Source organism: Rattus norvegicus, chromosome 18, assembly GCF_021556685.1.
Source record: "Rattus norvegicus strain SHRSP/BbbUtx chromosome 18, alternate assembly SHRSP_T2T, whole genome shotgun sequence".
NCBI classification, from domain to species: domain Eukaryota; kingdom Metazoa; phylum Chordata; class Mammalia; order Rodentia; family Muridae; genus Rattus; species Rattus norvegicus.
The window spans coordinates 27,076,760-27,103,132 of NC_141551.1; the positions used below are offsets into that span (position 1 = coordinate 27,076,760).

At 42.5% G+C, this 26,373-nt stretch overlaps 1 protein-coding gene across 4 annotated transcripts in view; it reads right to left on the reverse strand.

The window, feature by feature from the left end:
• Window positions 1-26,373, reverse strand: part of Sil1 (SIL1 nucleotide exchange factor) — a 231,764-nt gene that overhangs the window by 64,149 nt on the left and 141,242 nt on the right. For all 4 annotated transcript variants that reach the window (XM_087592460.1, NM_199376.1, XM_087592462.1 and 1 more), the window contains 3 exons: window positions 25,299-25,419; window positions 17,969-18,068; window positions 1,421-1,612 (listed from right to left, as the gene is read on the reverse strand). In XM_087592460.1, coding sequence (XP_087448586.1) covers window positions 1,421-1,612; window positions 17,969-18,068; window positions 25,299-25,419 — 413 coding nt within the window. The remainder of the gene's footprint in view (window positions 1-1,420; window positions 1,613-17,968; window positions 18,069-25,298; window positions 25,420-26,373) is intronic.

The window sequence follows — 26,373 nt, forward strand, 5'->3', positions numbered from 1 at the left end:
GACCTTTTCTACAGTCCCTAACAATAAGTAAACCTTCTCCGAGTTTCTTCCTTTTTTCTTTGTTGTTTGTTTTTGAGACAGGGTCTCTCTGTATATCCCTGGCTGTTCTGGAGCTCACTCTATACACCAGGCTGGCCTCGAATTCACAGAGATCTGTCTGCCTTTCAAGTACTGGGATTAAAGGCATGTGCCATGTCCAGCCTCAAATTAAAGTAAATAAAAAAAAACACAACAATTTTATTATTTTTTGAGAATTTCATACATATATAACATTCTCTGATCATACTAATGCCTTCTTCTTCCCCTAACTACTTTGAAATTTACCCCCACTGCCTCCTAATTCCATATCCTTAAAAACAACAGAACCTACGGAGTCTAATTTGTGCTCCCATGTCTGCATGGGTATGGGCAGCCTGGTCCCATAGCCCCACCAGCGAGCATAGCCATAGAGAAACTTTCTCCCTCCCTCAGCAGCCATCAACTCTCAGTAGCTTCTCAAATGGGCTGGGGCCTGTGAGGCCCTCTCCCTGTAGAGGGACGTTGTACACCTGACGTTGACTGGCCTGATTTCAGGCCTGCCTTGTAACCACAGCTCCTGTGGGCTCATGAGAGAGAACAGAATCATTATTTGTTCAGAGGACACTGTCACTCCTGTGCTCACTGTCTTCTGGTCTCATGGTAATTTTGTCCTCTCTTCCACAATGATCCCTGGCCACTGTGGGGAAGGTGAGTGGAACACAGGTAATATGAAGGGGAAAGGGGGAAAATGGGAGGAAAATACTTCTGACTTTGTAAACGTGCTGTCATAACTATTCACCTGTACCACTATAGCATGAAAATAATCATAAATACATCAACAAATGGGTGTAACTATCACAATAAAACCTTACATACTAATATAGACATTACACCAGATATTGCCCATGGGCAACGCTGCCATCACCTCCTTAAGAGTTCCTCTTCTTCATCTAGCTAACTCCTACTCCTTCCTAAACCTCAGCCTAAGAGCGCATCCTATGAGAAGCATCTTTTATTGACTCTAACTAGTCAGCTTGTTCTAAGTTGCCCTGTGACACATCACCTACATCACCCTTTGAAGCCCCTATTATGGTTTAAATTAGCTCACTGTTTGTTAATTTGCTCAATTGTTCATATTTGTTTCCCTTTCCAGACTGTAAGTAACACAAGATTATGGTAATTTTGTCTTAATGTTAAAACAAAACAAAACAGGTTCAAGCAAAGAAGTGGGTTGGGTTGTTCTGTTCTTTAAGAACAGATCTAACTGCCATAGACACTGGTCCACATTAAATGTCTGTCATGGAAAAGAACCACTGACATTGTTTTCTCAGGGTTTAGAGCAGGGTTTCTGTTTGGAGCTATTAATTAAAAAGCTGGGTTTACAGGAAAGGAAATACAGTACCTGATGGACATAGTACTCAAGATCAAAGAGTGCAGCAACCTTCTCTTCCAGGCTAGAGCTGGAGCTGTTGAACTTGTTTATCAGCCGAACCATAATCTGCATGTCAGTCTCAAGAACAACATTCAGCTCATCAAATTCCTTCTTCAGCTCCTCGATGGGGCGGAAGAGCTGCTTTACCGTGGCCTGTCTTGCCTAAAGAGAACAGCAAAGATGTGATCAGTTCAAGGGGATGGAGACCTCTCCCTAGGATCTGATAGTGTACCGTGGATGCCCATCCTTACAGAACTGCCATGCCAAGACTGGGGGTCTAATCTGTTGGGAGTGGAAACACCGACACTTTCCAAGAGACTCAGAGAAAAAGCCACCAGCATCCACCCACATAGGGCTCTTCTCCCAAACCATGCATAGGGCTCTCCCAGGCACTCTTATTCAAGCCTGGGGGGATGGAGGCTTCTTGGTCCAACTACTGAGCTCAGGAAGAACAAGACAAGTTCAACCTCTAACCTCTCAGGACAGCTGGAGTAGAAGGTGAGGATCCATACCATGGCTCTCTGCCTTCCACAATCAGAGCCCTGGCCTTGCCCTGCCTGGATGGGAAGCCGGGGTGAAGGAAACTGTGGGTAAGAGCTGTCAGAACAAGAGCAATTTGCCGATGAAAATTAAATCACTGTCATTTCTGTCACTCCAACCACAGGTGCACAATCTGTTCAACTGTTGAAATGGCTGAATTACTGTATGTACTATACTCAAATCTCAAACAATTTTCTCTCAATCCTCCCTACCCCACACACATATAAAAATCTTTAAAATGAAGTTACGTTGGAGGGGAATAAAAGACTTTAATTGGGCATTTTATACATGTGGCACTCCACTTTCTTCCCAATTTTAGTGGATAGTTCTTATAAAGAGAGTCTGAAAGGTGGCAGTGGTTTATGTAGCTATCTTACAAGAAAGATTAAAAGGCATAGGTATTTATAAAAAGCAGGATGATGAGCAGTTGTCAGCTCCAAATTATTCATCTATTACCTATGGTTTCTCTCCCTGGTCTCAGTATTCTATAGAAACACCAACCAAAGGTATGAATCATCCTCTCTTAAAGAAGATGCTCTAGCAAAGTTATCACATCTAGGAGGTCCACACTTCATCTTTGGGCTAAAACCCTGTAAAATGCTCTTGCAAGTCTCAGGTAGAGGAGTCTGGACGGTGAACAAAGCCAAAGAGGTCTGGGAAGGCTAAGTCACTTCTTAGAGTCAGGGAAACAACAAACATGTGACCTCTCAGGTGATGTCTGTGAGTTCAAGGCCAGCCTGGTCTACATAGTGAGTTCCTGAACAGCCAGAATGACATAGTAAGACCTTGTCTTGGAAAAAGAAAAGTAAAAGAAAAAGAAGAAAACAAGTGACTTTTGCCTCACAAAGATGATGTTTTCTGGCTCTCAAGGGGGCCTGTTAAAGGAAAAGAAAAAAAAGGGGGAAGAAATGTAGTCTGAAATAAGTATAAGCTCACAGGAAATTATAAAAAGAGTGAGAGTGTCATATAATCTTTACCTAGCTTCCCCCAATAATAGCATCTTACATAATGATAGTGTAACATCAACAGCAAGAAAGAACACAGGTTCAGTTGGTCTTATAATACAATATAAAACATATCGTGCCACCTTTCACATGCACAGATTTGCATGTATACTGTATGTGTATATGTATTATTCTATACAGCTTTATCCAGGTTGTCGATTTATGTGGGCACCAGTACGATCAAGCTACAGAGCTGTTCTATCCCTACTGAGGAACCCCCCGTCCAAGCTCTTTATAGCTACATCTTGTGCACCCACTGAGTCCCATCCTGAAGCCCTGATAACCGCTGGGTTTTTTTTTTTCCTCCAGCTCTATAATTTTGACATTTGGGGAATGTTATATAATGGAACCACACAGATTGGCTTTTTTAAGATTGGCATTTTCTTCACTAAGCACAATGCCCTTGAGAGCTAACCCAGTCACTGCTGGCATCAAGTGTTCCGTTCTCTGCTGATGAGTACTCCAGCACACCTGAACAGCAATCATTTACCTGCTTAAGAACAACCGAGCTGTTTCTACGTGTTGGCTGTCAGGATAGGCCTGCTCAGCAGGAGAGAGGGCTCGGTTGGTAAAGAACTCAGCACAGCCTGACAAACTGAGTTTGATCCCTGAACTCAGGAGGAAGTAGGGAGCCGGTTCCTAAAGTTTACACTCAAATCTCCACCTGTGCATTGTGTCACGTGAACACTGGCACTCTCTCACATGTCATAGACCATAAGTAAATAAATCCAATGGGCATAAACATGTGAAGCCTCTATGCAGATTTTTGTTTAAGCATATATATCATTTTTCTATGATAAAGCCACATAAGCACAATTGCTGGCTGATATGGTAAATATGTGTTGTTTCACTAAATCTGTCAAACTGTATCCCAGAGAGTAAATACCATTTTACATTCCTATAAACTATGTATACATCTTCACCAGTATTTAGTGCTATCATCATTTTTTTAATCTACTAACACATATTTTTTTTTTTTCGGAGCTGGGGACCGAACCCAGGGCCTTGTGCTTGCTAGGCAAGCGCTCTACCACTGAGCTAAATCCCCAACCCCTAAAGTTACATTTCTATAATGGCTAATGAGCTAAACAGGTTTTCATGGGATATCTGCCATCTACATAGCATCTTTGGCAAAATGTTTCCTTTCCCTTCCCATTTCTAAGTAGATTCGTTTTGAACTCTTGGAACTTTGAGGGTTGTTTGTATATGTAGGTAAAAGTCCTGTTTGGCTGAGTATATAATTCAGTGGTGGAGAGGGCACTTACACAGACATAGCACACAAGGCTCTAGGGTCAGCCCACACCCACTGAAAACATGTATGTGCTTTGTCAGACACAGTCCTTCCTGTGCATGGGTTTCACATGTTAGCTACCACCATATAGTAACTGCAGCCATCCTAACCACAGTACGCTAACTGCAGCCATCCTGAGTACTAATTTTTAGGGCTGAGGATGCAGTTTAGTTAGTAGGGTAGTTGCCCAGCATCCACAGGGCCCTGGGTTTGATTCCCAGTGGCACATAAACTAGATATGGTAGCATATACCAGCAGTCCTAGGACTCAGGAAGTACAGGCAGGAGAATCAAGGTTCAAAGCCACCCCCAGCTACACTTTGAGTTTGAGGCCAAATGAGATACAAAACTAAAACAGGGTTGGAGAATGTAAACATTGTACAGTGGAGGGATGTGGTATGGCTCTGGTCAGGAGGTAGAGGCAGGGAATCTCTGTGAGTTCAAGGCCAGCCTAGGCTACATAGTAAGATGTTGTCTCAATAAGATTGCATATTGCACCCCTCTCAAGTGCTCACAAGTGCCCCACACTCCACACTGACACAGACACACAGACTCACACAGAGAGAACCCACCACATAATTAAAAATACGTTTGTCTTCAATGACGTACTATATTCTTTGTTAGCTTTGGCAATAACAACTAAAATGAACACAACACACACAAAGCCTCTTGGGAGGTTGAGACCCAGAGTAGGAATTGGTGGCTATCTGGGCTACACAGTGTGCTCCATGCCACCCTGGACTACAGAGTGTAGAGACAATAGCAAAGCTTTAAGAGGGCTAGACTGAGACCGGCAAGATGGCTCAGTGGATAAAGGCCCTTGTCACCAAGTCTGATGACTCAAATTTAGTTCTCAGAGTCTAAGGAATCTACAGGATAGAAAGAGAAAGCCAACTTCCAGTGTAAGTCAGTTGTCTGCTGACTAATGCACACACGCACACACTCACTCTAAATCAGTGGTTTTCACCCTTCCTGGTGCTGTGACCCTTTAATAAGAGCTCCTCATGTTGTGGTGACCTGACCCCTAACCATAAAATTATTTTGCCACTTAACTGTATTGAGCTGCTGTTACGAATCGTCACCTTAAATATCTGCCATGCATGGGGTTGGGGATTTAGCTCAGTGGTAGAGCGTTTGCCTAGGAAGCGCAAGGCCCTGGGTTCGGTCCCCAGCTCCGAAAAAAAGAACCAAAAAAAAAAAAAATCTGCCATGCAGGTTGTCTGATATGCAACCACTGTGAAAGGGTCATTAGACCCACAAAAGGTCATGACCCACAGGTTGAGAACTGCTACATTAAGTAAATATATCGTAAAAACTTCTTTTTTTTTCTTTTTTCTTTTTTCTTTTCTTTTCTTTTTTTTTTTTTTTTCAGAGCTGGGGACCAAACCCAGGGCCTTGAGCTTGCTAGGGAAGCGCTCTACCACTGAGCCAAATCCCCAACCCTCCGTAAAAACTTAAGAAGGGTTGAAGATGTAGCTCAGTGGTACATATGAGGCCTTAGGCCTGATCTCTAGTACTAAAAACAAGTTAATAAGACAAATTCATACAGTGATAGAAAGGATAAGTGATACCAGCCAACCCTTCCTGTTAGAGAACCTCAGAAGTGTCACAATACGGACAGCTCACAGGTAAAAGTCTAGGTGCTGAGCCTCCGGGAGGGACCAGCCTCTGCAAGGCAGGAGAGGCACTTGCTTCAGGCCAGGATCTACAGTAAGGAGCCAAGTGGGGTGGAAACTGCTCTGCTCTTTGGTAAGGGTTTTTGGTCTTGTCTTTTTTTAAATCAAGAAATGAAAACTTTAACTTTCAATGTTTGGGGTATTTTAAATTACTAAGTGAATACTGGTGTTGCTACTTTTTCATTTCTGAATACCTTTATAACACAGGAATTGCCAGCCTGAGTGATGCCCTGGGTTCAATTCCCAGCGCCATGTACATTGGTGATATTAGCTCGTTCCCATAAATCCAGCTCTCAGGAGGCAGAAGCAGGAGGACCAGGAATTCACTTGGCTACACAGAGTTTGAGGACAGACTGACCTTGTCTCAAAAAAAAAAAACAAACAAAACCCCCCAAACTTCTAACATTTCAAAAAACTGCTGGGATATAATAGAAATTGCATGTCTATATCTTACCATGTTGAACATTCCAGTTCGTGTACACAGTATATCTACTTATTGAAGTTTTTAATTTACCTATATCATTGTTCATCAACTCCTAGCCTTCAGTATAGATGCTATATTTGCCTTCTTGGCTTTATATTTAAATATTTCACTTTGGGGAGAATATAAATGAAATTTGTTTTTTTATTTCAATTTTCATATATCTATAGCTAGGATATAGAAACACAACTGAATTGTGTTGGTTTTAAATCCTGTGACCTACCAGAATTCACTAGGTCTAGAGGGTATTTTGTTTATTAGGTGTTCTCTGAGATTTATACTTAGAAAGTCTATGTCATCTGGACATGAGCAGAGTTGGTTACTTTTTGTTTGTGTTTTCCTTCTCCAGTTTAAATGCCTGTTCTTTCTTCTCTTTGTCTTACTGACTTGGCTCGAACTACTTTGAATATGTGGTGTATTAGTCAGGTTTCTCTAGAGGAACATAACTTATAGAATGAATCTATCTATATATTTACATATACATAAAATATATATTATATATACATGTATTTAAATGTGTATTTTAATATATATTATACATATATAACATATATATAATACACATATATAAATTAAAAAGGGGATTTATTAGAATGGCTTATAGGCTGTGCTCTGGCAACAGTGGCTACCTATGAACAGGAGTTCCAAGAATCCAGTATTTCAGTTGCTGAGGCTAGATATGTCAGCTGGCCTTCAGTATACACAGGGATCTGGAAGAAATGAGCTCTAATGCCAGAGAAGGGATGGACTTGCCAGCAAGGATGAGAGCAAGCAGGCAGAGAGAGAGACAAGCTTCCTTCTCCTGTGGCCTTATATGGGATGTCAGCAGAAGGTGTGGCTTAGATTAAAGGTGGATCTTCCTATCTCAAAGATCTAGATTATAAGTGGGTCTTCCCACTTCAGATAATTTAAGGGAAAAGTCCCTTACAGGTGTTCCTAGCCATTTGGGTTTTAGTTAATTCCAGATGTAGTCAAGTTGACAACCAGGAGTAGCCATCCCTAGTGGTGAGTGAATATTATTGCCGAGTTCACTGGCACAGTTAGCCTCTCACTAAAAAGTATATTCAATATAGTTTTTTTTTTCATCAGTCTCTTTTATCAAGTTGAGGAAGGGTCTATTCCTGGATTTTTCAGTTTTTATCATAAACTGGTATTGGATTTCTGTCACACTCTTAATATCTGAATTGATATATGATGAGGTAAAGTTTCTTCTTTAGCTGCTGACTGAGGTTACACTTTTGGGCTTTATGTTTTTGTTTGCTTGTTTCTGATTTTGGGGGACAGAATTGTGTTACATAGTCCAGCTGGCCTCAAATTCACAGCCCTCTGTGGTAGGCTACAGGTTTGCATTATCATGCCTAGTCTGACTAGCTTTTGTTACACAGGAAAGAATATTTTTAGGTAGTGTCCCTTTCTGCAGCCCTTGCTGAAACTCCATGTAGATCAAGTTGACCTTGAACTCAGAACTCCCTCTGCTTCTGCCTCATGAGTACTGGGAACACCGCTATGTGCCACCACCACTCCATGGCTGAATCAACTTTTCCTTCTGTAAGAAACCCCATTCACTCGCAGTGTTTTATTTCTTTTCTAAGTTGCTGAACTTGATCTGTCTCTATCTTATTGGAGATTTTTGCATCTATATTCATGAGGAATGTTATTCTGAAGGGTTTTTTTGTTTTGTTTTTTAAATATTTTCTGGTTTAGGTAGAAGTATAATACCAGCCTCATAAAATAGGTGAGGAAATTTCACTTCAGCTTCTGTTTTCTAGACAAGACTGTGCAGAGTTGATGGTAACTACTTTTCAATGTTTGGTAGATAGTGCCAGTAAAACTTTTTAAACCTAAGGAATTCTTCTGTAAACCATTCTCATTACAAATCAAATTTCCTTGCTGGCTACAAGCCTCTTCCCAGTGTTTCTATGTAGGGAGCACATACTTGATCCCTCGCACTGCTGGGGACTGGACTGGGAGCGGTAGGCGGCTAATCCACTGTTGTACTGCAAGCTCCATCTTCATTTCTGACATCCTGGTCTCTCCTGCCCTTGTGCTCTTCTGCCTCTGCCTCTCAAATGCTGGGGCTGCAGGGTTAGCAGAGCCTCAGCACCTGCATTCGTACCTGTGTTCAGGTCAGTGTGCCTCTGTAATGCAGATGTTTGCAGATGTTCTCTTCTGATTCTCTTATGAGCAGAGAAAATACTCTATAAATTCATTTCCTTAATGTGGTTTAGATACGTTGTTAACTCCAGGCACACTCTAACTTGATGAAAGTTTCTAGTACTCGGCTTTCTCATGTTCTCTCTCTCTCTCTCTCTGTGTGTGTGTGTGTGTGTGTGTGTGTGTGTGTGTGTTTAAGATTTTTTAAAAAAAGATTTATTTTATTTAATATATAGGAGTACACTGTCGCTGTCTTCAGACACACCAGAAGAGGGCATCAGATCCCATTACAGATGGTTGTGAGCCACCATGTGGTTGCTGGGAATTGAACTCAGGACCTCTGGTAGAGCAGTCAGTGCTCTTAACCACTGAGCCATGTCTCCAGCTCCTCTCATGTTCTTTTCATTCGCTTTTTTAGAAATTCTGGGAAAGGAATGTTGAGGTACCTAAATGTAACTGCAGATTTATTTGTTTCTTCCTTTTAATTCTGTCAGGTTCTGCCTCAAGTATTTGTTGTTGTTGTTTTTCCTGAGACAGGGTTTCTCCGTGTAGTCCTGGCTATCCTGAAACTTACTCTGTAGACCAGACTGGCCTTGATCAGAGATCCGCCTGCCTCTGCCTCCGGAGTGCTGAGATTAAAGGCATGGGCCATGACTACCCCCAAGCTGCCTTACTACTTTAGCACAAAAATGAAAAACATTAAGATTGCCATGTATCTTAGCAACTTAACCCTTTACCATAATGCAACTTTCCTCCTTATCGCTGGGCATTCACTGCTTTTTAACAAGTAATGCTTGTACAATTTACATTCCATTCTTTCATCCAACCTACCCTCCTCTACCAATGTATTTGAGGTTTCTTTTAGGAAGCATATATTTGTGTTGTTAAAATTCCATTAAAAAATAAGATACATACAAAACCAATTCATTTGGTGTGTTTTAGTTGGCGATATACTTTCAATTCTCCCGTTTTCAACCCGCCTCTTTTTTTTTTTTTTTCCAGAGCTGGGGACCGAACCCAGGGCCTTGCGCTTGCTAGGCAAGCGCTCTACCACTGAGCTAAATCCCCAACCCTCAACCTGCCTTTTCTGGTATTATATTTGAGTTTTGTTTTTTTTGTTGTTGTTGTTGTTGTTGTTGTTGTTGTTTGTTTGTTTTGTAGAATGTATATATTTTTTTGTTTTTTTTTGTTTTTTTTACAATTGATCTCTACTTTTATTATGAATGTTTACTGTAACAATAATTATATTAAAGATATTATTTACTTTTGTACATATTTAACCCAACATGATGAAGATATTATTTATCGGAGTTTGTTAGTTTTGTTGAAGACAGCTAAGCTGCCTACAACTTTGTGAGAATTATGTTATTTATTTATTTATTTATTTATTTTTTATTAACTTGAGTATTTCTTATATACATTTCGAGTGTTATTCCCTTTCCCGGTTTCCGAGCAAACATCCCTCTCCCCCCTCCCCTTCTTTATGGGTGTTCCCCTCCCCATCCTCCCCCCCTTGCCGCCCTCCCCCCAACAATCTAGTAATCACTATTCCTTAATATCTCTCAACATCAATGGCCTCAACTCCCCAATAAAAAGACATAGATTAACAAACTGGATACGCAACGAGGACCCTGCATTCTGCTGCCTACAGGAAACACACCTCAGAGACAAAGACAGACACTACCTCAGAGTGAAAGGCTGGAAAACAACTTTCCAAGCAAATGGTCAGAAGAAGCAAGCTGGAGTAGCCATTCTAATACCAAATAAAATCAATTTTCAACTAAAATTCATCAAAAAAGATAAGGAAGGACACTTCATATTCACCAAAGGAAAAATCCACCAAGATGAACTCTCAATCCTAAATATCTATGCCCCAAATACAAGAGCACCTACATACGTAAAAGAAACCTTACTAAAGCTCAAAACACACATTGCACCTCACACATTAATAGTAGGAGACTTCAACACCCCACTCTCATCAATGGACAGATCATGGAAACAGAAATTAAACAGAGACGTAGACAGACTAAGAGAAGTCATGAGCCAAATGGACTTAACAGATATTTATAGAACATAGAACTTATATATTTGGGTTGTTAAAAATCCATTTGGTAAACAAACAACAAAAAGAATAAGAAAAAATAATTCACTTAGTAGTGCTTTAATTGCTATAGACTATTCACATTTAACATAATCATTGAAACATTAGATAACTCAAGTCTGCCATTTCTGTTCATTCTGTGGGGTCTTTTGTTGGTGGTGGTTTGTTTGGGTTTGTAGTCTGGGCTGGCAGCCTGTAGCCCAGGCTGGCTTCCTGTGTCTACCCTCTGTAGTCCCTGTCTCTGTTCTTTGATTTTTGTTTACCCGTTGTCTTCCTATGGCAACATTTTAAAAATAGAACTCCATTTGGTTTATTTATAGTATTTTTGAGTGTGCCTGTCTTTAGTTTCATTTTAATGCTGATTTTCTAAATACTACAATATACCTAAGGAACTAATAAGCTACAGGCACCAGATCTTAAACCGAGTGAAATAGAAACTCTGCCTCCAGTCATGCCACCTCCTTCCACCATGTCTTAAGATATTCTCAGTGGGCATCAGGAAATGGATTGGTTGATGTTAATAAATGCTTGCTTTTAGAATAAAACATTTTAATGTTCAAAAGAATAATCTATTTTTCTTGTTTATATTCATTGTTCTTTCTCCCTTCTCGACGTCCCAAGTTTCCTTATGATCCCTTCCTGCCTGTAGAACTCGTTCAGTGTAGATACACTGGCAATAAATTCCTTATTTTCCTTTGGTCCTGAACACTTTCTTCATTTTCCTCAATCTATTTTGAATCTACTCAGATTTTATGATTTTTTATTATCTATTTCTACTGACTGATTCTTTTCCCTGAGACTTATAATCTGTTACTGATCTAATCCAGTGAATTTTAAAATTTTATTTATTGTATTTTTCAATTCTAGTCAGCACTTCTTATCTAACTTTCTATGGCTTTGGTTAGTCATAGTAACTACGGCACAAACAAGTTAGATAGGAAATTCAATACAATTCTTTCTTAAAAATATTAATACTTTAATTATATGTATTGAGGAGTATATATACACATATGTATGTATGTGTGTATGTGAGTATGTATATGTGTATGTATGTATGTGTGTATATGTATGTATGTGAGTATGTATGTATGTGTGTATGTATGTATGTGTGTATGTGTGTATGTATGTATGTATGTATGTATGTGTGTATGTGTGTATGTATGTATGTATGTATGTGTGTATGTGTGTATGTGAGTATGTGTGTATGTATATATGTGAGTATGTATGTGTGTATGTGAGTATGTATGTATGTATATATGTGTGTATGTATATATGTGAGTATGTATGTATGTGTGTATGTGAGTATGTATGTATGTATGTGTGTATGTGTGTATGTGAGCATGTATGTATACACACATGAAGGCAGGTATCTGTGGACAGCAGAGGTATCAGATCCCTCTGGAGCTGGAGTTACAGGTGGTTGGGAGCTGCCTAATATGCGTGCTGGGAACCAAACTTGGGTTCCTCTGCAAAAGCACGCTTTTTTCTTTTCCTCTTACCCTTCTTTTCAGTCCTCTCATCAAAACAAACAAATAAACAAAACCTCCTCAGAGGTTCCACCTGCACACCAGAGAAGTTTTATTATGGTATACAGGAACTGTTCTGTTTTACCACGGTTGTCTTTAATCTCTTACCTAATTTATAACAAACTTTATTCCAGGAAAAAACATAGCATATACAGTTCAACATTATCCACAAAAAGTCTTAGAACATATTCCCCGGGGTAAGAGGTGAACTACTGTAATTCTATGTGGTCTGTGTGGCATTTGAACAAAAATGACCCCCTTAGGCTTAAAGGAAGTGGCACTATTTCAAAGGATTAGGAGGTGTGGCCTCGTTGGGAGAAGTGTGTCACTGGGGGATGGGCTTTGGGATTCCAGAAGCCCAAGCCAGGCCTAGTGGTTCTCTTTCTCCTATTGAAGATCAATCAGTATGTAGAGCTCTCAGCTCTTCCAGCACCATGTCTGCCTGCATGCTGCAATGCTTCCCACAATGATGATCATGGACTGAACTCTGAACTGTAAGCCAGCCCAGTTAAACGTCTTTATAAGAGTTGCCTTGGTCATGGCGTCTGTTCACAGCAATAGAACATTGACTAAGACTCGTGTGTGTGTGTGTGTGTGTGTGTGTGTGTGTGTGTGTAGGCCTACAGGAAATATGACTCCTCCCAGGGACTTAGCAGAGGTGCCCATGGACAGCATTGGTATTAGAGTCAGGTGGCTTGGCAGTGTATAAGAGCACTGACTGCTTGTTACCCCAGCACACGCTCCTCCCACCTTGTCCCCATGTGTTCCTGAAGGCCTCTCTTTATGTCCCTCTTTCTGCTTTTTTCGGTCCCCCACTCCTGTGCCCTCACCCTTGTGGCTCTGCTCCTGTCTGTCTGCCTCTACCCCATCTCCAGGTTCTCACTCCCCTCCCTTTCCCCAAATAAACCGCCATCATACAGGGTCTGTGGAATGGCATGATTTCTCAGGGGAATACCTTGGCATGGGCCCACCAGCTACCCCTGCCCACCACTGCATTATACTTTATAACAGTGTGAATGCTGGTCAGGTTTTCTGGAGATAAATGATTATGTCCATGACATCTATGCAAATTTTTAACTTTTTCAGATCTATTCTGTCCAAACCACTGCCTGCCCTTCAGCTTAGGCTGGGAGGGTAAGAGCATTTGGTTGTTATCACTGGCTGCAGGACCTTGCGAATGGAAGAATAGCTCCCCCTATTGGCCTCTACTGATGCCACACTTGTAGGGCAATTGATATGCTCGTTTCTGAAGGTAGCTCCTGCTGTTTGCTCGCTTACCACACTGACCCTACCACAGGGGGCAGCTAACTGTCTGCTGCCACCAGGGTAGGAACTGAAGGTCAGATTCTCTATGCAGCCCCAATACTACTACCTCATCAGAGAGAAGTAAAAAGCAACCAGGGGTGCCAGAAATTATATACAAGCTCCTCACTGGGTCTCTGCCCACACCGCCCCAGTCACAACCAGACTCTTCACCCAGGGGGAGGTGTAGGCCTGCTCTCACTGGTTCCATTCAGGTGAAGCAGAGTCCTGACTCATAACTGCCATTGTGGTGAGGTGCAAGTTCAGGCTCCCAAGTAATTCCTGCCAACCCTGGAACAGGGATCAGAGTAGAGCGTTGCTGCCACCACCAAGAGGGAGGTAGAATTCTAGACCCTTACCCATCTCCACGGGTAATGAGCATGCAGTATTGGTGGCAGCTGGAGTCCCGAGACTTTGGCGGAACTAGGACAGGCGCTGTCAAAGCCTTATCTTTGTAGACTACTCCTTCCCTGGCTAGAAAGAAAAGGCTTCTTTAAATGTCTTAGAATCTGCTGTGTAAGCCAGCTTGCCAGCACATGCCAGTACTTGGCACACGGAGGCAGGGAAGCCACATGTTTGAGTCCAGCCTGGGATACAATGCATTCTAGGACACCCTAAGCCATGTACCGAGGCCCTGCTGACATTTCACTGAGTGAGATTCTCCAGTGTCCAGGCTAGAATATGTAGGGCTAACAGAAGACCCAAGAAAGACATCGACATGTCATTCCTAATGCTCCCAAATCCCTGTCCAATCTGCAACTGCTTTATCACCTTTTAGAAATTTCCATACTGGTTATATCTGGGTTTTAGTTATTATTAGTGGGGAAATAGGAAACATGGGCTTGTCACAGAGTTAAAAGTTAAAAAAAGTCATGGCATTTTTTAGACATAAAATTTTTTTTACTTATATTTACTTAGTGTGTGTATGTATATGTGTATGTGTACATACATGCATGCCATGGCATATGTATGTGTGCATGTGTACTGGCTGGTTTTGTGTGTCAATCTGACACAAGCTGGAGTTATCACAGAGAAAGGAGCCTCCCTTAAGAAAATGCCTCCATGAGATCCAGCTGAAAGGCATTTTCTCAACTAGTGATCAAGGTGAGAGGGCCCATTGTGGGTGGTGCCATCTCTGGGTTGATAGTTTTGGGTTCTATAAGAAAGCAAGCTGAGCAAGCCAGAGGAAGCAAGACAGTGACTAACATTGCTCCATGGCTTCTGCATCAGCTCCTGCCTCCAGATTCCAGTCCTGACTTCCTTTGGTGATGAACAGCCATGTGGACATGTAAGCTGAATAAACCCTTTCCTCCCTAACTTGCTTCTTGTTCCTGATGTTTTGTGCAGGAACACAAACCCTGACTAAGACAGCATGCTGGCATGTAGATCAGAAGAGAAACTTGCAGAATTGAGCTCAGGTCATCAGACTTAATGGTAAGCACCTTTCTACACTGAGGTATTTAGCCAGTCCTGAGCAACTTTTTTGAGAAGCAAGAAATTTTATCTAAATTAATTAAACTATCAATTCAAGAGAACTGATACCCTCTCTCCTGCAAATTTCATGTCAAATCTGAGAAACACAAAGATATGGTCAATATTTGACAGGATTGGTTTTTTGTGCTCAGAGCAAAAGCATCATTGTGTGTTTACAAGGCATTACATAAGATGGACTTAAAAATTAATTAGTTAAAAGTATGTAAAGGTCTGTAGCCAAGAGTGGGAGACATGTTTAAAAAACAAACAAACCAAAAGCCACAGACCTACTTCAAGTTAATGTGCTTGTCTCTGAGCCAATGCTGACAGGGAGCCGAGTCTGTCTAGATCAGTTCCAAGTGAAGGCAGCAGCCTGGGTCCCAGGGCAAAGCCAACAACCTGACTGAGTCCAGACTCCTGCGTGCAAACAGCCAGGAAAGAGGTGGGCTGTGGCTCACTCCAGCAGTGCTAAGGTCTTGCTTTTGTGCATTCTGCGAACCCCTTTGCAGAGGGAAACAGATTCTTAAAAACAGCAATGGAAAATTTATCATCTTTGCCTTTCCATTTTTCAAATCTTTTAAAAAATTATTCATGCTTTACTATGCTAACTAAATTACAAAAAGAAATGTCATTGTCTAAGAAGGAAAATTCAATAGTAATTCCCTAAGAAAATAGAGAAAAGTAAGGTTAAGTGGGTTTTCATCCACAGAAGATATGGAACCTGGAATATTTTCTAAGTTCCTTACAGACCCACATGATGCCCAGATCGAAAGTGACCATGGGAAAGGTCTAACTCCCTTGTCACAGGCACCAATCTTGAACCTGGCCTCCCATCTGCTGGGTGGCAGGTTTGCTTTTCTTCCCCAGCTCCGGCAACCCTGTGCTGTGTAAGGTAGACTCTTGTGCATAATGACCTTCCATGTGCTGCGGTTGTCCTCTTGCCCCTTCCTCCTTTATGTTTAGACTTCTACATCTTATTGTTTTACGTATATGAGTGTCTCTCCTGTACTTGGGCATGCGTGTACGCCATGTGTGTGCCTGGTGCCCACAGAGGTCAGAGAGGGCACTGAATCCCTTGGGACTGCAGTTACAAAAGGCTGTGAACACCCATGTGGATGCTGGGGATCACACCAGGGTCCTCTGCAAGAGTGACAAGCACTCGTCACCATGGAACAAGTCTCCACCCCACCCTCCTTCTAACATGCATTCTATGATGGACATGTGATTTTGGTAAGATAACTAGAGACATGAAGGTATTGGTGTGGCTTGGTTATTTGCCGTAGCCTCTATATAGCCCAAGTAGGTCTGGGAACTTATTCTGCAGCCCTGGAGAGCCTAGAGCTCGAATCTTGCTGGGTTAGTATCTAGACTGCTGCAATTATAGCTCTGGGATTACTTATGTAGTCAGCTTGCTTGGTACCTCATATTTCACTTATAAATATCTCCATCTTGACTGCTGTTGGTCCTATGATTCCAGAAGTGTTTTCAGATACATGAGTTCCTGGCTGACTTCTATGTCAAGTTCTACTGATCGATATATTGACTTTTTGACATCTGAGAAGATGGACATTCTGAATTAGTTTGTGATTAGTTTTGTTAAGACGGTATTAAAAGGGTAACAGCTGTCAGCCTTATTGAGTTCTGAGGATAAATATTATTAGGTAACACATATAAAAACTCAAATGTCATAATTTTTGCCTCAGCCTCCTGAGTATTGAGATTACAGGTGTGTGTCATTACATCTGGCTTTAATATGTCTTAAAAAGGTCAACACTAGCTCCACTCTAAAGGTTCATTAGTCTCAGAAACTCTTCTAAAGAATCTAAATGATTCCTAGGACCCATATGGCAGAAAGAGAAAACGGTCCTCTTAAATATTCTCTGTCTGTGCATCGGAGCGTGCACCGCCCACAACCCCATAACATAAATATATAAATGTAGTTTAAAACATGTTTAAATCTACCGGACCGTTTTGAAGTAACATACAAACAGCCAAGAACCTAATGCTGCCCTTTTAAGATTCTCCAGTGTTCAAGGGAAAGGGCCAAGAGGCAGACGAGGGCAAAAGGGACTGGGAGAAGACAAGAGGGAGGGAGAACCTGGGTTACAGAGCAGCTGTCAGAGAAGATTCCGTCAGGACCTCCAGGAGGAGTACACAGAAGTGCTTTGTGACATTGCCTGGGTATTTGAACTCACGGCAGTCCACCTCAGTAGTATTTTGTCCTCATTTGAGCTGTATTGGTGAGCCCTCCTAGAAGTTAGGGCACAAATTCTCCTGCTCTCCCTCTCATACCTTAGCCTGTGCAGAGATTTCAGGCTAGGGAAACTACAGTCATCCTATCGACCCACCCAGATTTTATGCTTAAAAAAACTAGAGGCCATCAAAAGAATACATTTGCTACATTTAAAAAAGACAAAGATTCAGGCTTCTTCCTCTCTCGTCTGCCTTCTTATCTGAAAAGAACTGAGTTTGTTTTCATTTTATGCAGGGAGTGCTTTATCTGTAAGCATGTCTTTGTATCACACATGCGCACCGCCCGCAAAGGCCAGAAGGTAGCGTCAGACCTCCCGGAAGTGGAGTTAGAAACAGTTGTTAGTTGTCAAGTGGGTGTTGAAGCCAGCCAGCCCCTCACGCCCAGCAGTACAGTGCTTTAAACCACTGCGCCCTATAAAAAACCAAAACCCGAGATTGGCATTGTATCTCACTGTTAAGGAGGCTCTGGGTAGTAATCTCCTTTGTCCCACAATTCCCCCAAACGAGCAGAACACTGGATCCTAACCGAAACACACACCCAAAAACCCAAACCAGAAATGCTCTGTGCAGTTTTTAAAAATAGTATATAAAAATAGTAATTTGTCATAAATAGCTTCTCAAATTAGTTTACAATGTTACTACTCCATGCCTACTATAAAAGTTTCCAGGTCCGATCATTCACTCCTGGCAAGAACTAACTAGATAGACCATCACATACCAGTTCATCCTTTGAATTCTCCATCTCTGTCCCCTCCTTGAACTTGGCCAGTGCACTCTTGAGGTCCTGAGACGTGTAGGTGTTGGTATTGATGTCCAGCCTGTCCACAGAAAAGCTGAGAGTCAGAAGGGGTGTACTTCTCCAAGAAAGACAGTACTTATTATGGGTGACTGGCACCCAGAGAGAGTAAGCTTGGCCAGGCCAGTTCTAACTTTCAGTACACTGTCAAACCTCCGCCTTAGGGCAGCCAGGATCCAACATGTCAACTGTAATTGAAGCCACATGGTTTTTGTTTTGTGTTTCATGAGACAGAAGGCAAAGGCACAGGGCAAGCAGAGGCTGACCCTGGAAAGGGTCAGTGCTAGCAAAGCCCCCAGGAAGCACAGAGTTCAGAAGACACAGGAGTAAGAGGCACCCTCATCTATAATCTTCAAGGAAGCAGAGCAACAGGGGCCTGAGACTTCCAAAATGTTCCAGACTTGATTTGACAAACCAACTTGTTTAGACAAATGAAAAGGGTAGACACACACGTTAGAGCCAATGTTTGAGCACAGATGTGTATCCAATCTAACAATGAACAGAACTGAGAGACCTAGGAGTAGAACCAACCACCACCTTCTGCAGTCATCGTCCAAGAGGATGGAGCAAAAGAACCAATGTGGCGGTAGTCTCAAGAACCTGCAGAGACTGGAAGGTCTCCTCCCACACCTCCTGGGGCTGACCAGGTTCAGCCAGCATCTTAACCAGTTAGAGGGTCTCTTTGGTGAAGAGGGTTACGTCTCAGTTCATTCAAGTGAACAGAGGCAAGAGCATGGGCTGGGCAGACATACATAGGAGTCACTGATACTGAGCCGGACTGCAGCTGTGGTTAAGTTAAAGACAGAGCAGGGTTTTGTTTTTGTTTTTCTCATTCACAACTGAGATTGTATTGGGTGAGAGGCAGAGTACACAGGCATTCCAAATCTTTCTCCCAAAACCCCAGACAGTGTTTCTCAGTATAACCAGCCCTGGCTGTCCTGGACTTGCTTTGAAGGCCAGGCTGGCCTTGAACTCATAGAGAGTCTCCTGCCTCTGCCTCTCTGCCTCTCTGCCTCTCTGCTGCTGGGATTAAAGGTATTCACCACCATGCCTGCTGACATTCCAACCCTTAACACTTGTGCCTAAACTCTGAAGAGCCAGGTGCTGGTTCTTCTAACCTAGTCCAGTAATGTTCCAGCTACAAACTTGGCAAATTTTTCCTAAGACCTCACACAACAACCAAACACTCATAATCCTCAGTCCCATGGGCTCACAATTTCATGCCACAGACAGTATATTCAAATTTTCCATCATTCACAGCACCTTACCACAATTGCTATGAAAATGGATTTACGTGACCAGGGACATTACAGTTCTGAGAGGGCAAGGAGCAAGGAAGGAGTGATTTTTAGTAACGATTCTACTAGAAACATAAGACCATAAATAAATCTTAAAATATTCTAGATACAAATGTACGACTAAGACTCCAAATTATTGTTTAGTATGCTTTGTACTGTAGGATATGAAACTAGACCCCTCTGCAGAATGTTTTGGTGACCCCTGAAACAGTCAGTCACAGCCTCTCCTGACTCAGTATCCTGGTATTTTTGAGTTGTACCATCATCATCATCACCATCATCACCATAACCAAGCAGCAAATAATTTAACCTCTTAGAAAATCATTTACACTTAAAAAATGGGATGAGGTGGGATTCCCTCACCTTTTACAAATGTTTCCAGAGCCACTGAAAACTCATTCACAAATGCGTTGATAAAGGCATCCCTCTGACTGACAGGAACGGAGCAGAGCACGGGTGGACACTTCTAGTTGACTGACACGACTAGCAGAGCACAGCTAGTCGACTTCTTTTCTAGTCCAGGGCTGAGTCCGGGGCTGACTCCGGTGTCCACTGTCCTCTGGGCATCTTCCACAGGCAGATCTGTAGTTTGCTGCCCAGCCACTGCAGCCTGTATGATCTTTGCTCCCCAATTCCCTAGTTTGTACTTTTTTGTCCAATGATTTATCCCTCCCATAGCCTTTCTCCCTCCTTCTTGTCCACCTCAGCAGGGGCGAGCATGGCCAACAGCCTTGTGGAGCAGCACTGGGCTCTGCTTTTGCACTCATCCATGCTAACCTTCTTCTTGGACAATGGGGTGGAGGAGGGTGGGAGCTGCACCACCCAGCTGACACACAGGTATATGGCCTAGCCTCCACCACACAGAACCCATAGGTGCTGGGAGAACAGGACTGAGCAGACATTTCAAAGGAAAGGGAGGAATGGCTGCCACCCTGCTCTGTTCCAGGTTCCATCAGCTTAACCTTTATTAGACAGATGTGTGTTCAGGGCTCTCCTCATTCAGCTTCGTTCATCAAAGAGTCTTTAGGGCTCCAGAGTAAATGTTCCTTTCCTCTAAATCTTAGTTTCCAACTAATTTATTATAGCTAACCATTCCCATTTCTTGAGCACCAACTTATGTGTCAGCAGGGGGCTACTCCTTTAAAGGCGTATTTTGTTCAAATGATTAGCATAAGCTCTCAAAGTAAGAGAGAGATTAGGTTCTCTCTCCACTGCTAAGCACATGAAGAAAACACTGCTCTGTCCCCATCCATGGGAGCTAAGGATTCAGGAATTGTAAGAGGAATAGATTTTCCTTCCTCCCCTCTCCTCTTCCTCCTCCTCTCCTTCCTCTTCCTCCCCCCCCCCTCTACTTGTTAAGAAAAACTCTATTTTGCCTTGCATCAAATGCTTGCCCAGCACATGAGAGACAGAGGTCAAAGGTCAACCTGGTCTTCACTGCAAGTTCCAGATCAGCCAAAAACAAAACAAAAGACAGGGTGCCTCACTGTCAAAGTCTGGCTAGGCTGGAACACTGTATTAAATAAGGCTGGCCTCTAAGCTGCACTTGAAGCTATACTGAATCTTTGCCTCCTGAAGGCTGCCTTCTTTTTCATTTTTTTCCTGTTTACATTGCCACTCGCTCTAACGACGATTCTGCTTACCATGCTGCTAAGACTGCTCTGGTTTTGGTGTTTCTTTGGGGGTAGAGGGGCAAGGTCTCATATCCCAAGCTGGGCTCAAACATGCCATGAAGCCCTGTGTATGATCCTGAACTTTTAATCCTCCTGGTTTTATGTCGTACTAGCCATGGCCCCGCAACGTCATGCATACAAGCAAGTAGTCTACCAACTGAACAGCACTCCCAGCCCCACAGGTGTCCAGTGTTGCTCATTAAAGTCAGTTACCAAGAGCTGATTGATAATCAAATTTCTATGTTCCTCCAACAACCAGCAGCATGCGCACCACCTGTCCTCCCTCCTCTAACTCTCCTGGCAATTTACCATGCTCACCCGACTCCTCGTCTCTTTAATGATTCCTCATCTCCTACCTGAACCCTATGTGCTAGAATGCCTCATAGTTAGGTCCTGAACAACCTTCTTTTTTTCTATCTCTAGAGACATTAAACTACGTCCCTGACAGTGATGCCCACACTAAAAGCTTTAGCTCAAACTCCTCCCTTCAAACAGCAGGATCTTATGCAATGACCAGCTAGGGTTAATCTTGATTTTCATGATTAATTTTAAACTTGATTTCATGAAGAAATAACTAGGGATTTATAAAGCATACCTCTGAGTGTGTCTGTAAAGGAATTTCTAGTGGCAATTAAATCAGGAGGGCCCTGCCCTAAGGACTTAAATTCTTGATGGATTCATAATACATTTGGGATTGGAGATGGAAGATAGAAGGTAGGTCCTAGTTCAAGACAGAGGGACACTGTGAGGGAGGCATGTCCTAAGAGCTGTTTCTTCCTGCCATGATGGTGTGACACTTCTGAAACTTGGAGCCCAAACAAGAAACTCCTTATTTCTCTCAGTGTTTGCTCAGAGCAAAGGGGAAATTAGCTAGTATATAACTTTCCCACTCTGGTCTCTGATGTTTTTTGCTCAAATCAACAAACTATTTATTTCTGGTACAGGTTTGGTACATGGCATGTATGTGGCACTTAGAGGACACTTTTCAGGGGTTTTCTGCTTCTGTCTTTCCACCATGCTAGCCCTGAGGTAAAACTCAGGTTTTCAGACTTGGCAGGAAGTGCCTTTACCCTCTGAGCCAGCCAGCTAGTCCATCCAAGTGAGTCTCAAATGTTTAACACACACCTCAAACTTACTTAATAAAAAACATGGGGGTGGGGGCTGGAGAGATGGCTCAGAGGTTAAGAGCACTGACTGCTCTTCCAGAGGTCCTGAGTTCAATTTCCAGCAACTACACAGTGGTTCACAACCATCTGTAACGGAACCCAATGTCCTCATCTGGTGTGTCTGAAGACAGCTACAGTGTAGTCATATACATAAAATAAATAAATATATCTTTAAAAAAATCATCCATGATACTTATCTCTAAAACATTTGGCCCAACTGTTACATTTCTATTTCAAAAACAAAACAAAACAAAAACAAACAAACAAACAAACAAACAAAACAAACAAATCTTCCACACCTCTAAGCACCCAGAGGCTCAACCTCAAATGAGGCCTTTTTCAAAATCATCTTCACGTCCTTCAATCTCTACATCCAACTCTTCAGCAAGTCCTTTTAGCTGCATGTCTAAGCTATGTAAATTCTCCTCTCTCCATTATAAAGCCCTGGACTTAGTCAGCACTGTGTCTTGTCTGATCTCCCATGCTGGTGGTCGCTGCTTCTCCCTTCCCTATTTTCTTCTCCAGACATGGCGGTATTTGTTGAGCAATCCTAAGTTGCTCTTGCCTAAAATGCTCTGGTCCATTCTACTACATTAAAGGGGAATGAAGACCACCCAGAATGTTCCCTAATTCTCCACACACTGCACCAACCCACACGCAGACCTCTCCATTCTCATCTCCTGTGTCTTGAGTCATTTCCGTGTTTCTCAAATCTGACAAACCTGGGGTCCCTTTTGTGCCACCTGCCTGAAATGCTGTAATTCCCAGACTTACAAACCTAATTCTTAGTAGGATTTAAATTTTCTTTAGTTTTCAGTTCAAATATGTTGATGAGGCCTTCTTCCCAAATCACCCTATCTAACATGGTCTCCTGCAGAGACTCATTACCTTGGCTCATTTCTTCCCTAGGACTTATTATAATTTGTAATGATCTTACTCATATGTTTATTTTCTTGGTTTTCTGCCTGCCAACCTGCACAGGGCCTCCACTCACGTTATGGAGGCGATCACTCCATCTGCTTCTTACTGTTTCCCCAGTGCCTGCCACACAGGCAGGCATTCAATAGGCCTTGTGAAATGAAGTAATACAGCAGGAAACAGTTTGTCACGGGCACCTCTCTTCATCACTGCACCATACACGGCATGGCAAATGTCCAACCTGAGATGGTACAACTCAGACGCAGCAAAGGCTATCTTTCCTTCCTCTAATGTAGAAGGAAGTTTCAAAGAAGATTCCAAAGCAAAGAGACCTGTTCTATGAAGATTCTGACAGGATGTAGGGTCTCTGTACAGGCTGAGAGCCCATAAGCATCACAGATCTAAGTAGCAATCTAGCCTGCAGGACTAGTGGAAAGCCTTGGTCCCCATCTCTCTCCAGCACACTTGACTCACTGAAATTGGATAGAAAGCTGCAAGCCTTGTCTTCCAAAGCACACCATCAGATAACCAAAACAACCGTGCTGCTCTCTGGACACCAGCTCTTAAAGCCTCTGTTCCCAGGCCCCTGCTTCACAGCCAGGGAAATATTGTCAAGTAGAGCTGGGGGAGGGTGGGGAGCTCTGACAGAAAGGGGAATGCCGGCATATCCTAGAGGCCATTCTAGGGCAAAGCGCTCAGAAACAGTCCAAAGGAGAAAACTGAAGAGGAAAAGTCGGGGGTTTGGGGATTTAGCTCCGTGGTAGAGCGCTTGCCTAGCAAGCGTAAGGTCATGGGTTCGGTCCCCAGCTCCGAAAAAAAAAAAAAAAGAGGAAAAGTGGGGTGTTTCTCCTTATGGTGTCTCTACATCCCACATGGAAGGCTTTTGCTCTCAAGGAGCAAGGACAACCCAGCAAGTGCTCCTGCTGTAGATCTGCAGTCAGCAGGGTGGAGATGGCATACAAAACAACAAACCAACAGCTCAAAATTATTCAAGTTCCTAGGTCAGTATTCTTAAGACCCTGGAGGTTGGCTTTTTCATTACAAACTAAGAACTGGACTGCATGTGAGAGAAGAGTATACATGCACCCATGCCTTCTGGAGGTGGGAAAGGGTTAGCATGGCTGTGTAACTATATCTGATTATCCTTATAAGACTGGGAGACAGGAACAATTGTACGACTTGGACCACTCCAAGTACAGGCCTAATACAGAGATGGGGAAGAGGAAAGAACTTGCCCAGGTCGGGATGACAACAAATGTCTCCATCATAACATAAATTAGAATTTTCTAACTGTAGAACTGTCCAACTCTGCCATGAGGCTTTGTGGGGTGAGTGCCACTTGGTTAAAGAGGCACAGGACCAAAGGTCAGGTGTGGCAAGAAAGAGGGTCTAGACATCCTTGCCAACCACATCAAGTTTCCTTTCCTCTCATTCAGGAGACACCAAGCCAAAAAAAGCTTGTTAATTCAAGGCAATTAAGAGGAAAAATAGAAACTGTTAATTCTCTAAAATCAAATCCCTCAAACTGGTTATTAAAGTTAGGAAACCTATAACCATGTGGGAATGTGGAAGCTTCTCCTCACATACCACAAGAAAGCTTATTTTAACACTGATTAACATGAGGAAAAGTTAGTCTGAATTAAAGACTTCTAAAGGCAATTTTATTGTTCACCAAGGAAGAAGAGGGCAAGGCGGCAGGCCTAACAGGCTTGTTTGAATGAATCAGTGACTCATCTGTAAGCCACTCGTTAATTGTCGGCATTCAAATGGGTGCTCTTAAAGGACTGGGGAAACAGCCTCTCTTCTAAAGAAGGTTAAGCATTCCCCTTATACCCCTTTTAAAGGGATCTATTTTCTCTGCGAAATATTTCTTTCCAAAGATAATGGAAGTAAACTTCCGTAAAACCCTGACAATTTTATCACAAATTCTACACTGTTAAATCTCAAATAATAATCATAATGCACATAGCTGGTCATGCAGCACATGCCTTTATTCCCAGCATTTGGCAAACATAGGGAGATCTCTGACATTGACCAGCCTGGTCTACAGAGTGAGTCCCAGCAGGGCTACACAGAAAAACCCTGTCTCGAAAAAACAAGCCAACAAAACTCGCCACTCAGGAATTTGGGTAGCATCACTAGTATTTCCAAATCAGTGCAGTCACTCGGCCTCCCAGTCCTAAGAGCAACACACTACCTTCTGCCTCTTTTAAATCCTTTCCAATTACTTTGGAATTTGTCTTCTTGTTGGAGTTTCACCTCGTTTACTCCAGTCTGTAGGTTCATTCGCACATGGGATCCTGCAGGAACAGCCTGTCCTGAAAGTCAAGAAGAGAAAACTTGTATGGGATTCAGGAACCTTGGTGGGACACAGGGGTGGAATACCTGGCTAACACGCTAGGGGCTAACACGCCAACAGGACGGGGCACTTCCTGAAGATCAGAGTACCACCTCCAGTTTACTTTTTTGACACCCCCCCCCATCTCTCCTCACTCCCACACTCTATTCACACTGATTCCTTTTACTATAACAGAATATGTAAGACCCAAAGCAAGGTAGTCAAAGGACCCATAGTCTCGAGATCAACATCTGCTCATTAGAATGTGATAATCATGTCTACTTTGTATCTTCGTGAATTTGACCAGTAAGCTGTGTTGTTATGTGCACTGGGTAAACAAATGGTATACAACTCCTCAGCTAACCATCAAGGCATTGAGGCATTATTCCTTTTCTTTGTAACATCCTTCTTGACCCTCCCTAGACAGTCCCACAGCATCCAAGACATCCCAGAATTCATAAGCTTTGTAGTTCATCTCACTCCTTTTTAAAACCAGGCGTTTTTGGATCTCTTTTCCCTGATCACAGGAACTGTATGTCTTCTTTTTGGATTTCCACAGCCTGTAAGCTAGAGCTTTGTACATAAAATATGTGGCCAATAATAGTTAAGAATGAGGGAAAGGAAGCCAGGGTACATGCACGCCTCTAGTCCCAGAACTGGGAGGCAGATGAAGGGAGATCTCTGAGTTTAAGACCAGCTTGGTCAGTTCCAGGCTGCACAGAGAAGCCTTGTCTCAAAAAAAAAAAAGTAATTGAGAATAAATAGGTAAATAAATAAATAAATAAATAAATGAATAAATAAATAAATAAGAGGTAAGTAGCTCCTGGAAGGCAGCAAGACACAAAAAGCCAAGGAAACGGGTAGCAGAGCAAACGACACCCACTTATCTCAGAGGAACAGAGCATTCGCTGGGAAACAAGTGCCGTGAATGCAT